A 14771-nucleotide genomic window follows, 5' to 3' on the forward strand; every position below is an offset into this window, starting at 1 on the left:
GCAAACTCATGAAAGGCACAAGTAAATCCCTTGAATCCAATCCCCTGGCTATTCCAAAAAACCATCCCCATTACATTGGCTTTTAAATACATAATTATTTATTTTATTAAAAAAAAATATATATTTCTTAAGAATTATACAAAGAACGGTCGTACTTTGCTAGAGGTTTCTTGGCAACGGGTGCTCATTCATTTATAAAAAAAAAACTTTCGCTATAATCTTAACAAGTCGCTTTACATTCAATGAACAGCTATTGGCAAAGAAACGTATCATGTATCGGGTTTAATCGTATCGTTTTTATCGTACATATTATGTGCTAAGGATTGGATAGCTGTGTTGCGATGGGGAGTGAGAGTGGGGCGGCGCGCTTTGTTTAATTACTTTTCGTTAATATGGCAAGATTAATACATGAAACGAATGCTCCTCCTCACTTCATCACTTTGCAGCACTTGTCAGAGTTGCATCTCACTTCAACACTTTACTTTGCAACACTCTACAACATTTGACAACACTTGTTTTCATTTGTTTGGGGAGCAGTGATGTGGTGGCTGTGAGTACCCCTAACGTATCTAGTTCTAGGCGCTAATTGCATACAAAATGTTCGTTTATAAATTAAGTTACATTTAAATGTGATTAAGCATTAAATTAATTAACACAGATGTCGTTTTCTTTGTGTGTGTGTGTGTGTGTGTGTGTATGTGTGTGTGTGTGTAAGAGATATAGAGCCATAGGGTGAGGAATCGATAGAGAGAGAGAATGTGATGCTAAAAGCGGGGATTATGTACATGGTTAATCTTAAGTGTTATTCTGAGGTTCTACGGTTAGTTTTGGTGCTTCATGTGAGAGAGGCTCCACCAGGAGGCATAGCTTCGGCGAATGGGTCCACTGGGAGGCAGTGCTTCGGGAAGAGACTCGACCTTGGAGGCAGTGCTTCGGTGAGTAGGTGAGTGGATTAGCTGGAGGTGCACCCCCATCTGTAAGGACACTACTGGGCGGACACTACTCATTCACCAGCTGCGCGGGTCCGGGCTCATCGTAGGGCGCTCCATTCGCACCCACGTACTGATTGTTGTTCCTGTGGACGAAGCCTCGTCCCGGCGAGGCATTATAGTAGACCACGCGACGGATGCCGAAGGGATCAACGTAGCCGAAGCTGCCGGCTCGCTTCCCATCCGCCGCGCTCGTCTCCTCCTCGTGGTACTGCTTCGGGAGGACATAGCGGAATCCGTTCCTGGTGACGCCCACACCATCGTATCCCGCGGCACTGAGCTCGTCCAAGTGATTGCTCTGCACCGGACGCAGGCGGCGGCGGTAGGCTCGGGATGGGAGCGGTGGCAGTAGTGCAGCCTCCAGGGAATTAACCGCCAGCGGGGAATTGGGCGAGTAGTATCCATACCCACTGTTGGAGGATGAGGGTGCATACCCACTCGTGGATGGCGTGGGTGAGGGCGCATAATTATACCCAGAGGCAACAGAAGGTGGGGCAACAGAAGGCGGTGCAGCAAAAGGCGCTGGAGCGGAAAATCCATAGGAGTCCCCTGCAGCAATGGGCGATGGAGTGCTCGCCACAATCCCAATGGCAGTGGGACGCGGACGCAGGCGGCGTCTATGCGGTGATCCCAACGGTGGCAGCATTGAGAGTAGAGGCGGTTGGGGAGTCGTGGAGCTGATCACCGATCCGAATCGTCCGTGTCCAAAGTCCCGATCCGCCTCTGCATCATACACGTTTATGGCATTGAGGCCATTGTCCACGGGCTCTGCATTTGGCTGAATGTGCACCAGGGGCGAGTGCTGACCGGACAATAGCTGGCCCCTTGCCCGAGGCAGCTCGTCCGGATAGTGATCGAATCCCAGCTGGGACTGCGGCTGGATCTTGGCCGCCTCTTCTGGCGGCAAATAGTTCAGCTTTCCCACTCCCGAATCCACCAGCGGATCCAAGTCCAGCTGCAAATCCCGAGGAGGTGATTGAGTGGTAGTCGAAGTGGTGGAACTAACGTAGCCATAGGCGGGCCTTTGGTAGCCGCCAAATGTGTTTCTCGAACCAGAACCAGAACCAGAACCAGAAGAACCGCCATCGACCAGAATGCCCGATTGCGCAGGCGCTGACTTGGTGGATTTGATGGCATCCTGTGGGGCAAACGAATCATGAGAGAGGTTAAGGGGAGAGCGGGAGCATAGACATACCTCAATGGGACGTCCCTGGCCCACATAGATGGTCTTGGACTTGAGGATCCTATAGCCCTGTTTGTCGGCTATGTAGTCCTTCTGCCGCAGATACCCTGCCGCATCGATCCATGCCTCAGTGCCTGTCAGGGGGCGATGAAAGCAAGCAAAAAGGTGAATGACCACCACTTTATGGTACTGCTGCAGTCCACTCACCTATGACAGTGCCATCCTGGAGACGCTTCTCCTTCCGGAACTGTCCGTTGTCCGTCTGGAAGCGGAAATACCGCTCGGGCCCCTCGTCCGTCTGGATGTGGTACTGACTGGAGCTGGGACTTTGGCTGGCTCCAATCCCCGAAGTAAACGCTGCCAGGGCAACGAATGCCAGCAGCTGCAAGAAAGCGTTAATGTCGTTGATTAGTAAAAAACTGCTCCAAATGGGGGGGACTGGACAAACAAATGGCATCCGTAGACAGCTGCTTCGGGCCCCCAAAGAGGCAGCAGTCAATCAGTCGGTGGCTTTCCGGTGGGGCAGCGTTTGGGGGCAGGCACGTTTCAGAGTCAAGGTGACAGAGTTGCAGTTTCTGCTGCTGCTGCTGTTGTTGTTGTGCAACATGTAACATACAACTTGCAGCAGCAGCAGAGTTGCGTGCGGAAATGCGGCATGTGAAAGTGTTTTTGCAGCAACCGGTTCACCACTGCGTATGCGTTATGCAGATGAGATTTCGACTGGGATTGGCTCACGGTTAAGGTTGACTGCCGCATTAAGATTCTTTTGGCCAATTATTCTACCACCCGCACGTTTCAGCATTACGCTGCTCATTCCGTCATAAATATCATCAACATCTCCAAAAAAGGCAGTGGGAGGAGTACTCTAAGTCGAGACTGGAGGCTAATTTTCGACTACGCTGACATTTTTATTATAATTTCGTGCTCGTTACCCGCTTATTATTCATCTACCGGCGACTCTCCCTCCATTCTGGCAACTTATGGCGCTTTAATTAATTGTTGAAACACATTTATTTCGGAATAATTGAACCGCAAAGAATGAACTTCCTTTAATGGCGGGGACGGAACATTGCTCTGCCTTTTGCTTTGGCAGATATGCTCCTACATGCAAATACCCTTATTGATTTATGGCCATAATGACTAACACCTGTCACAGGTAACACTATCCATCATTAATTACGGTTTGCACAAAGAAATATCATCGATTACATCAGCGGGAGAGAAGAAAGGTGTCTGTCTGAAAGTCCAACACTTTCTTTAATTTGTTTTTCGGGGAAGTGATGGAAGAAGAAAGGAATGAATTGTACATTCAATGGGTATTATTCCCGAATTGATATACGTTTATATATCTCTACCTCTTTTTTGCAACAGAAACGAAAGGTACTTGCCAGGCATATTCAATCTCTTAATCAACATCAATGAAAGATACAGCCACAGATATATTTCGAAGATCCAAAAAGTTAACTTTAAGGGGAAATTGCGAGTTTGGTCGTACATATTTCATCCCATTTTCTTGTAGGTTAATTTCCATCATCATCTGCAGCAGAAAGGGTATACGTAAATCCCTTTGCTACAGTTTTATCTCCTTCACTTTCTCATAGACAAGAAGCCACTCACAATTACTCATAATTCGCTAGGTATTCGCGTGTTAAGAGCCAGCATCCATCAGAGTTTGAGATTTATTAAATCAGCTAACGCAATGAAATAAATTGCCAACAAATTATTGCGGCCATTTCCGCTGTCTATGGCCAAAACGAGAGTAAAAGTGGCAGCCAGCGTGGAGCGTGGAGGCTCCCTCAATGGAGTGCCAGAGCCAGAGACCCCCCCGATATGGCAGACATCCAGTTACCCAACCGGTTGGCGGCTACCCCAACGCGGACTCCGATGCGGGATCGGGCCGAGCCGAGCTGAGCTGAGCCTCAGCCTGGAGCTGTAGCAACATATGTTGCAGCTAAAGCTGTTGTTGTTGTTGTTGATGTTGTGGCAGTGTCTGCGGTTACGTGAGAATCGCTGGAGACGACTCCCGGCAAAAGCGGACTCCTTTTGGGCGCGAGAGTGTGGTGCGCGCCTTAAAACCCAAAGAAAAAACAAAATCAAAAGTGGAAAATCACGTTTTCCTTTGGCGCGCAATTTTGTTACACTACAAGGCACCTTGTACCCTGGCGCAGAAGAGTATTATGATTTTGAGGAGGTGTTTACCATAAAAGGAGGAATGTATAGTACATTACTTCCTATAGAAATATATAATATACATATGTACTTTCTTTATTCATTATTGATAAAAATAGTCGATTTCTTCGGAGATTGCAATGCTATCTGGCTGTAACTTTCCACAGATCTTTATTTTTCTCATGCAAAGGTCTTGGTCTTGGCCAAGACCGGATTACTACATCCTACATCTTTGCCTTAAACTGTATCATATACATCTTACAAAAGCACTATTCCTAAAGGGTATCTCAAACTTCTTCCTCGAACGGTAGCCTTCCTTTCTTCTTGTTGTTTAGGTGGTGGCTGCCGCTTGTCGAAATGGTAACACAAAAAACAAAAAACCAACTGTTGCGCAACAATCTCCCCCGCTCCATAAACCCAGCCCCTTCTCAGTACCACCCCTCCCTCCTTCTGTAATTTACGCAACATCTCAAATTGCCCCAAAAGCTGACCCCAAAATAAGAAAAAAAAAAAACTCAAAAAACTGAACAAAGAATTCTGCAAAAAAATGTTAGAAACAAAGCCATAATTTGGGGGCCCCCCCGGCACGGCACCAACTCTGCCCCACGAATGACCTTCACTGCCCCACTGCTCACAGTTTTTTAATTAAAATTCACTTCAATTATGATCCGTTTGCTCTGAATTTACTGGAGCAGACCAGACCAGAGCAGAGCAAACCCATGGGATAGTTGTACGATGATAAATGATCCAAGGAAAATGCCAATTCGATGGCTGCCTGCATTCTGAGCACGAACAAAGAGCTAATGAAGCCCCAAAGCCCCTTTCAAATCGATACGGTTTCATAGCAAAACTCATGTGGCTATCGCATTGGATTCGGACTCGGGGTTTGAGATTCGGGTTTGGTTTGCGTTTTGGGTTGGTTCCGATTGAGTTTTTGGGGAGTGTTTTGTGTTTTGCATACTCGCCATCGCCATCGCCATCGCCATCTCGCTGGGAGAGTGCATGTTTCGATGGGTTTTCGTTTCCCAGTTTACACATAATTAATGCGGCGGATGAATGCTTCCGGCATGGTGAGTGCAGTCATGAATCATGTGGCATGAAAACCCATAGAAAATATCAGGCAATGTAATCTAGTTTAGGATGGTCATAAAAATTGGGGAAAACACCAAAATGATTCACTCATTGAAAATATGCTTCCCTTCCCTCAAAGTTCAAGCAGTTTTTGCTTGTCATCACGGATTTTTGTGAATAAAAACTATAAGTGTATATAATTTAAGAAGTAATTATGGGACATTTCGGTTGGAATTCAAGGAAAATGTGACACAAGAAATATCTAGCTCGAGACACAAACTTTGTAGAAAAACAAAGCTGATTAATTTAAATTATGGTCCTCCCAAACAATTCCATAATTTTCATAGCACAACCAAGACTATAATTCTATATAATTTATTAGATAATCATGGGATTCAAAGATATGATTCATTTGTCTACGAACCACAGAAAAATGTATTTACATGCCTAAACGGAAGACTTAAGGAACAAACTGGGCAATAAGGAAGGCAGATCTTTGGTGGAAATTACAATGAACTATCTAGAATAACCTAGAATCTTCAATGATTCATTTGCCATACAACTCCCTTGAAAACATTTTGCTTTGAACAGACATTGAGCAATGCTCTGCTGATCATCCAAGCAAATAATAATTTCTAATTGCTTACATTCCACATATGACATCAACAGCAGCAACAACAGCAACAACAGCAGCAGCAGCAGCATTCAGCGAAACCCGAGACTATAGATTCAACTAATGAAACATTTCACTAGACACAAACGATTCCAAGAATGTGACCCAGCAGCAGAAACAACTATTGAATTACACTTGGATCCATGCCGAAAGAGATTCGGGTTGGAGGAGAGAGAAACACCCACATAGTACGATGACTGAAAGGCAGACAGACAGACAGACAGACAGACAGAGCCCGCTGTCAGATTTCGAGCAGAGCCGCTGATTTTTCGGCGGTGGCAAGCAGCTGTGTGGCAGCCAAAATTGTATTAAATTTCATTAGATCTTTGACTTTTTGTAACTGCAAAAATAAACGAAGAAAAAAGCGCCTGGCCTTTTTTGGTCAACGAATTTTTTGGCTGCGGCACTTCCTGTTTGTCTTGGGGCACCACCAAAAAACAAAAAACAAAAAACAAAAACAAACACTGCGAGTATAGAGAAATAGTGTAAGCGGTTATACAATTGAGTTGAATGCTGAACCATGCCTTAGCTGTTAAGGCTTCAACTATGGTTTCAGTAACAGAGTGTGGGCTTTCGTAGAACCCGCCCCTCAATCAAATCAGCCACGCAGCGTTCGCAGAGAGCTGCCTGCTGTCCGCTGCTTGTCTTGTTTGTTCCATTCAAAAGCCATTCAATCAGATCGGATTCTAAAGAGATTCGTACGCCTTCAAGTGATCTGTTCCATAGTCCGGTCGCCTGCATTTGTTGCTAACGTAACCCAGTTTTCCATTAGCCAGCTGCTGTCCAATGCTAATTCTTATAAATACGAGTAACACTTCTCAGATTCTTCTCTTTAGCATCAGGCCAAACCCATTCGGAAGGCAAACTTGCATCACATCTCAGTTGTGGCCAAGCCGAGGGTATCGCCCATTCGATTTGCATCAGAGATTGGACTCGAAACACTGACTGGCAGGCAGTAGCATTGCATCATATCCCCAGCTGCTCTCCATATTTGTGGCACTTGGGGTGTGATACCTGCAGCCGCCACAAAGAGAGTTGTGTTGCGTGAATGCTGCGAGTGTTACGAGTGTGTTATGGGATGTTATGGGTGTTATGGGTTGTAAAGTGTGAAATCCGCATAGCTCTCTAGCAGTCACGCATGCCTTTGAGTAGAACAGAATTGCCCCAAACATAGAATTGATATGATAATCATGCAATTGCCATGCATTGGACTGACTGTCAATTGTCAGTGGGGGCTGTCAAAACAAATGTTCATCATAAAAATTATTGAAGCACAAATGGTAATGTGTGTGTTGCGGTTGTGTATGGTAATGCATGCCCGATGCATGCATGCCTCAAGGTCATCCAGAAGCGACGAACGTGGGCGGACGGCACACACCTCTAGAGCTTTGAACCCCTGAAGCAGTAGCGAAGCGGCGCTTCCGACAGCTTTCATCCATTTTTACATGACACATTTATGGAAAAACGTTGCATAATGAACACTAATGGAAGTGCGTTGCATAATGGGGCCACAAGAATGGCAGACAGAGCTTTGTGTTCTGTGCCCAATTTTTCGAGGCGTGAAAGAGGCATGATTGGGCCGGGCCGTTGTGTAATGGGCCCCCTGATGAAGGTCGACATTGCCATTAGGCGGAGAGCAAAAGCAAAAGCAGAAGCAGAAGCAGCAGCAGCAGTGGCAGAGTGTGGTATCCAAGTGGAAAATTCATTCGATGTGACGCTGACTCTGACTCTGACTCATCCTCCTGTGTCTTTTGGCAAGTTCGTGTCTTGAGTCTTTTGTTATTCGTTTTGGTTTTTCGCGCACTTCGCGCTTCGTCGCCAGAAATGTTTCCGCAATTTTTGGCACTGCACTTGGCAGCTCTTTGGCAGCCCTACTGTCCCTCCGGTTTTGCTCCAATTTGTCACAGTTTGGCGCCCAACCTCCGCCCCAAAAGAAGTGGATTTGGGGCCACAGTAACGAAACGAAACGAAACCAAACCAAATCGAACTGAACCGTTGCTTGGCTGGCCAACAGTTGACACTCGGCCCCAAAAGAGAGTGAAAGCTGCACGAAGAGCTGCCGCTGCCGCTGCCACTGCCACTGCCACTACCGATGTTGCTGCCTGCCATCGAATTAAGTTTCAGATCAGGCTCCAACTGCTGCTGGCACTTCGATCCGTCGACATGGGCCAATGCAAGTTGTTTCATTGCTCGCCTCGCTCGCTCGTGTTTTAATTTTCGTGTTGTTCAAAGTCGATTTTCATTGTCAGCCACGGGATGGGGTGGAAGGGGTGTGTGAACCGTGCGGGCATGCAACTGTTTGCTGGGCTTCTTCTTTTTTAGTGCCGCACACAAATGCTAAACCGTATTTCATAATTGCGCCTAGCACTTGGAGCACTTGGAGCACTCGCGATGCACACATATTAAGCGAAATTAATCACAGTAATTGGTGGCAACAGCTCTGGCTTTGGCTTTGGCTTTGGCTCTGGCTGTGGCTGTGGCTCTGTTTTGTGGGCTCTTACTTGAGCTGCGTGTAAATGAACTCCGTCTGGCGCGTAGCAAACAGCTGTGGGAAAAGCACTTTTGGCAGCAGAGCTGAGGCGCCATCTGTGTCAGCGTTATATGCAAAAAAATTCCTAAAAAGCCAACGCCAAACTATGTCTAATAATTGTGTGTTTACTTTCGAAATCGAAATGCTGATGGTGATGGTAATAGGAATTGGAAAATTGTGGAAAAAGGGCCAGGCCATGCCATGCCCCAGTGGCGGCAGCTGACTTTGGCATACTTTCGTTGCCATGCCAAATGATTAGCATCTGTGGAACTCTGCAGCGCCTGCAGCTACTCCTCCTTCAGCTTCTGCTCCTCTCATCTGGCATTCAGCTCATGCCACATGCGTGGGACTCCACTGAAATATGGGTACCCATACCCATACCCATACCCATACGAGTGTGTTTCTCTGGCGACATTGTTTCGCGCTGTCAGTTCTTGTGTGGGCATTATGTCTGGGTTGCCTCGTTTGCAGTCTTACAAAAGCCAACTGGCAGCTTGTTGGCAGTTGAAACTGTCAGTTTTGTTGGGCGACAGACAGCCAAATGGAATAATAGAAAGAGCTGGATCTAGTAGAAGGATTCCTTAGATATCGATACTCGTATAGTTTGAAGCGGTATTCTGGCACATATCAATTGATAGAAGTATTCCTTACAAATCAGTTCACTTCTATGGCTAATATAATAGACCTTTATTGCCTTATAGCTTTATTAGCACCTCCAGAACATCACCATCATCATCATCTGTTGTTGCGCTTCCCACATCACTCACTCGGCGAATGGCTGACCCTCCCCTCCCCCGCGATAGTTATGGCTGTGACCCGCCTTTGGATCCGCTTCCCATTCAGTGGCAAAAAACAGCAGCTGTCTCTAATTTGTTTTAAAAGCCATTAAAAAAAAAGTGCAAAAATATATTCTGCGAGATCTCTATCTTTAAGGCGCATAAGGGGGCAAAATCGTGTGAACCACACGGAATACCCAGAATCAACTCAAATTAGCCAGCTCTATCCATCAAAAGGAATTGGGTCACTGATCTATAAATATTATACGGAATTTCTTCAAAAAGTTGCAGCATCATTGGCCAAAAATGTATGCGTGAAATGCAGAAAACAAAACGCCAAAGATAAAAGCCTAAGGCTAAGGCGGTTATCCCATTGGAAATGATATTTAATAATATGTAATTGTGAAATGAAAAACATGAGAAACAGAAATCAGTCGCAGACGAACGAAGCTATACTCGTATATCACATCTGCGGGAGAGTTCATGCGTCCATTTTTGGGAGGGGGGAAACTTGCATAATTACTGGACGCTGTAGAGGTGTCCGTCTTTCGCTCTGTCTTTGGTGTCTGTCTATATGTCTTTGGGGCTTGCCACCTGAGAAGAGAAATGTGAGACAATATGGCAAAGACAATTTGAATTCATTTCTGTCACTTAATGAATCGTTAGGGCCTGGTCTGGGCTGGCCAGTGGCCAGTGGCCATTCCGCCATCTCCTCTCAAGGTCACATAAATAATAAAAGTAAAATGTGGCAAGTGATTCCACTTGCTAATTAATTCAGTTGCGCTAATTTTGGGTTGGTTTCTTTTGGAAGCGGCAAAAACTCATTTGCATATGCTTGAAGAACTGGGGCTCTACTTATCTCTCTGTCTCTGTTTCTGTCTCTGAAGACCTTTGCGCAAGTAGTTCCCTTCAAGTTCCCTTGTCGAGAAAATGTTGCCCACGTGCTACTGCCCACTCATAGATACACTCATAGATACACTCATCTTGTATCTGAATACAGCACTATCATCTTCCTCTATTATCATCATCATCCGTCACTCTTTCGATGCCGCTGCCGATGCCAGTGACCTTTGCTTTTGGCTCTTGTTTTTCATTTTTCACTCACATTTTTGTGGCTCTGCCAAGAGGAAGATCAATATCTGGGGGAAGCCGCCATGTAATGCACGATTTCTGTTGAAACGCCAGACAATTGAGGCCTCCGTAAAACAGTTAAGGAATAGCGTTAACGCTGCCCTCCAGCCCATTCCTCTATTGCTCTGTAGCTCTGTTGCTGTTTTGATCGAGTCTCTCTATTTATATTCAAATTTCTGGCAAAATAATCTCTAATATGGGTCAAAAACTACAGGTTTTCACGTTTCTCGTAGCGAAATATGTGTTAATCGCTTCCCATGAATTATTCAATAGATTTTTGTTTTATTTTTTTTATAAACAGAGACAGATCTATCGTATTGGCTAGATGAAATGATAGTGGAGGAAGGAGAGGGATTGTGTTTGTGATTTACAGATGGCAATTAAGAAAAGTGTTTACAAAGATAATCAAACAATTTATCTGGCAGATTCTATGTATCACTATGATGAAAATCAAATAGCAATAAATCTGTAGAACACGGTGGAGGGGAGTTATGAATAGATTGAGGAGTCCCCAGACCGGCACTCCAAAGTTTTAAACGAAATTAGGGCCACAATTTATGACAATTGCCCAATGCACTTGATCAACAAAAAACAAACAAAAAAAAAGCCTCTTAATTACTTGGAGTCTACTTGAGAGATAATTGCGGATTGCGGTGGACTCCCCATCCAGTGGCTAGTGGCTGTAAATCAAAGCATGAGACAGCGCGACGAGGCTCTTAAATTTCGGATGCTTCTCATAAATTGTTTGGGGCGAGGTCAGGCGGATGGATGGGTGATAGATGAATGGCCAGAGGGATTTACGCTCCATCTACGAGCTGATTGAGATTCGAAATTTGTGGGAAATCTTTGAATGATGTCACCAAGGAATTTGGCTAAGCAAAATTCAGGAAAACACACCAGAAAGTAGGCCTTGACTTTGAACTTCAAACTGTAGAGTTTTCGAGAAGGAAGTTGGCTAAATAAAATTCAGGAAAAACACACCAGAAAGTAGGCCTTGACTTCGAACTTCGGCATAGAATTTCCGAGGTGCCTGGGAAATATCTAGGATTTTTCATTCCCTTTTCAGTAGTCGTACGGAGCAGAGCTCCGAAAATAAATTATTTCGAAAACAAAAATTTTTAAAAATTTAAAAAAAAAATCGGTAAAAACAAAAGTGAAAAAAAAAATTTTAAGTTGTATTAAAAAAAAAATTATTTTTTAGACAGTGATGCCTTTTAACGGCAATGTTTTCCCCACCGATGCACCGGCCTCACGCATTTCCGCCGGTGGATCTGGTGCTGGAACTGTAAGCGGAGGTGGAGATGGCACTGATTTCTCCAGACCGAACTCAGCCGCCCGTGCGCACCCCCAATTGTTGGATGAGGGAGCCGCACCATTTGTGACCTGTCGCAAGCCGCGAATGGATCTCAACTCGCTGCCAGTGCGCCAGTATCTCGACCAGACGGTGGCCCCCATCCTGCTGAACGGACTTCAAGCTTTGGCCAAGGATAGGCCCGAGGATCCGGTCAGCTACCTGGCCGCCTATCTGATGAAGAACAAGAACCGCTGCGACGAGATGAACCCAGAGTTCATGTAAACCACACACTACACTAGTATCTATAGAATTCACAGTAACAAGTACACAAACGCCGATTGCCTCAGGCCCCCAACCGCACACATATTATGTTGACAACATTGACTTTTAAATGCAACACAATCCAACACAGCTGGAAGTTCCCAGTCTCCAGCCAATCACACATACATAGTTTTAACCAATGTTAAGTGTCTCCAAAGTGACGACCATAATTATTTTATTTGTCCACGACTGCTATTCGCCGATTTTATAGATCATTGACTTTTACACAATTTATCGCTGATTAAACAATTGTTAAAACACTCACCAGACAGATCTTCATGATGGTTTTTTTTTTTTTTTTGTCTTCGTTGAATTAGTAAGTAATTTGCAATTTTCTTCTGTTTTTCACGCTTGCCTTCACACGCACAATTTTGCTCCGAATTTTACTCGTATCTTTTGCCAATTTCGGCAACCCTCATCGCCAAAACATTCGACTGTAATAATAATTATCCCAGGGAGAGATGAGATCTTCAAGTGTGTTCCGCCGCTCAATTAGTTCCGCCGCTCCAGAGGGAGAGGGAGTGAGAGCTGCTGATGGGGCCTGCTGCTCCAGCAGAGATGAGCGTTTTGAAGAGAATTGCACTTCCGATTGCCGACGACCCACGCGAGATGCAATCTTCAGATTCGGTTTCGTTAGCTTTGCGGTGGTTCAAGCTTCGCTTCGCGTCGCGTCCGTGGTGTCCGTCTGTACAGCTCTCTGGCTCGATTGCCACTAAATTCGCAGCGTGCTTAGTTGACGGTTTAAAAACTTCAAATTCAAATCGAGAAACGGTTGGGTATTCGGTCGGAGCTCGTTTCCAGCCCAGCACTGCGATTCGGCAGCGAGTCGATTCGTGGATCGTGTCTGACAGAGCACCAGAGCGCGGTGTCTGCAGTGTCTACAGTGTCTACAGTGTCTACAGTGTCTACACTGTCTGCCGCAGCCCAGAGAGGGGTCTACGGTGCCTGCTAGAGCCCAGAGCCAGAGCGGTCTCTAAGGTGTCTGCCGACTGGTGGCTGATGGTTTTTTGGTCTGCTTGGTTCTGTGCCCGATGTAATCTGCTTGGGGGCAAGTACTCTAAGCCGATTTCTTTGCCGCCTCGGCCCACCCGCAGTTGTCACGCGCCAAAATCGAACTTGTTCCGGCTGCCTGGCTCTTAGACTTACATCAGATCTACTCTGCTCAGATCTCCCCTCCACATATGTGAATAGAACACTTGGAATAATTAAATCTAATTGCAAAGTATCGCACCTCAGTCCAAAGATCACTTCACTTCACATCACATCTCTCAGTGCTCCTCCATAATGCATAACAAGTGGGGGGTGGGGGTTGCTCGACTCGATGCGATCTCTTATGGGAAGGTATCTCGTTTTCGAAAGGGTCTTTGCATTTGGCCTTGGTATTCGTTGGATCTTGAAGTGCGAAGCGGAGCCAACCGCCAATTGGAGTGAAGTCTCGACAGTTTCCGATCAGTTAAAAACTTATTAAAAATATTTCGTTTTTGGGCAATTTTTATCGCTCAATATCCCTCAGGCGCTAGACGAATAATAAACATATCTTAAAATACAAATCTATTGGGGCGATTCGCAGGTTGAGTCAGCAAATCAAATAATCAATAGACGAAGGGGAGCGAAAGGCCAATGGCGTTAGAGCGATTGGGGAAATACCCTTCTCCAAATGGGAGGGTTGGCTTGGGATTCTAAAGGGATTCCTTGATTAGATTTGTCATGGTTACTTAAAGAATGTCTTTCCTTATGTTTTGGTCCGGAGTGTTCTTGGGAAAGAGTAGAAATACTATGATATATGGAACCTACGAACCCTTCTTTGCAGAATGGAAACTCTCGACAAGAGTATGGATATAATATTCATAATCCATTAGAAAAATAGGAAAAGACAAAGCATTAATAAAACAGCAACCCACGTCGATAATAAAAAGTCTGAGCAAGCAAATGTTTTTGTATGGCATATCCATATCTATTTGTATCTCGACTTCAAGCTCGACTTAATTAAAAAATCAAAGCCGTTGTAATTATTTGTCTCGCCTGCAAAAAAAAAAAGTATGAGTATCTGTCGCTCTGGGAGCGAGCGGCACTCGGCGGTACGACGACAACAACCCTCGAGATCTTAAGACCCGAAAGTGGAGTTGCAAATTGAACTTGCTTTATTTTGGCGCCACAGAGATACGAGCTACGAGTGTGTGTGACGTGATGTGGAGTGCGTGGGTGAGTGGCTGCCGCCGCCGCCGCCACCGCCGCCGCCGTCTAATGGAGCAGAGAACCTCAAGGCCCCCTGTTTCGGATCAATCCATTCAACTGTGAGGCTGCTCCATAGGCTGTGCCACCGATCTCGATGGATGCATTGGATGGCTGACGTCACGCCCGTCGCCCACAAATGAAATCATTTTCCTCACCCTCACACTCACACTCACACTCACACTCGCATGTGGTTCGGGCAGCGACAAAGGGGAGGGGAGGCATAGGTGAAATAAATCAGCGTGCATTCCATGAATAGTCACAGCCCAAAAGCTAGAGATACAATATATTTGCCAGCCAGTTCAATAAACAAAACTACGGGGAATTATAAATGCAGTGCACACCCGACGCTGACTTTGACGGCCCACTGTGCGTATGAGCGACGCGGAACAACACGCAGTA

General features: G+C 45.6%; 2 protein-coding genes across 2 annotated transcripts; one reads left to right on the forward strand and one right to left on the reverse strand.

Annotated features, from left to right (window-relative positions):
* Window positions 1–87: 87 nt before the first annotated feature.
* On the reverse strand, window positions 88–13167 carry LOC6603295. Its single transcript, XM_026994086.1, has 4 exons — window positions 12403–13167; window positions 2380–2554; window positions 2185–2306; window positions 88–2127 (listed from the first exon to the last, which is right to left on the reverse strand). Exons 1-4 carry the CDS (start codon window positions 12415–12417, stop codon window positions 1000–1002), a joined length of 1440 nt encoding a protein of 479 aa, XP_026849887.1. The 5' UTR covers window positions 12418–13167; the 3' UTR covers window positions 88–999.
* Window positions 11724–12401, forward strand: LOC6603294. Its single transcript, XM_002028239.2, has one exon. It carries the CDS (start codon window positions 11730–11732, stop codon window positions 12096–12098), a length of 369 nt encoding a protein of 122 aa, XP_002028275.1. The 5' UTR covers window positions 11724–11729; the 3' UTR covers window positions 12099–12401.
* Window positions 13168–14771: the final 1604 nt, after the last annotated feature.

This window comes from Drosophila persimilis, unplaced genomic scaffold (genome assembly GCF_003286085.1).
Source record: "Drosophila persimilis strain 14011-0111.01,24,50 unplaced genomic scaffold, DperRS2 tig00001210-arrow-arrow-pilon, whole genome shotgun sequence".
NCBI lineage: Eukaryota > Metazoa > Arthropoda > Insecta > Diptera > Drosophilidae > Drosophila > Drosophila persimilis.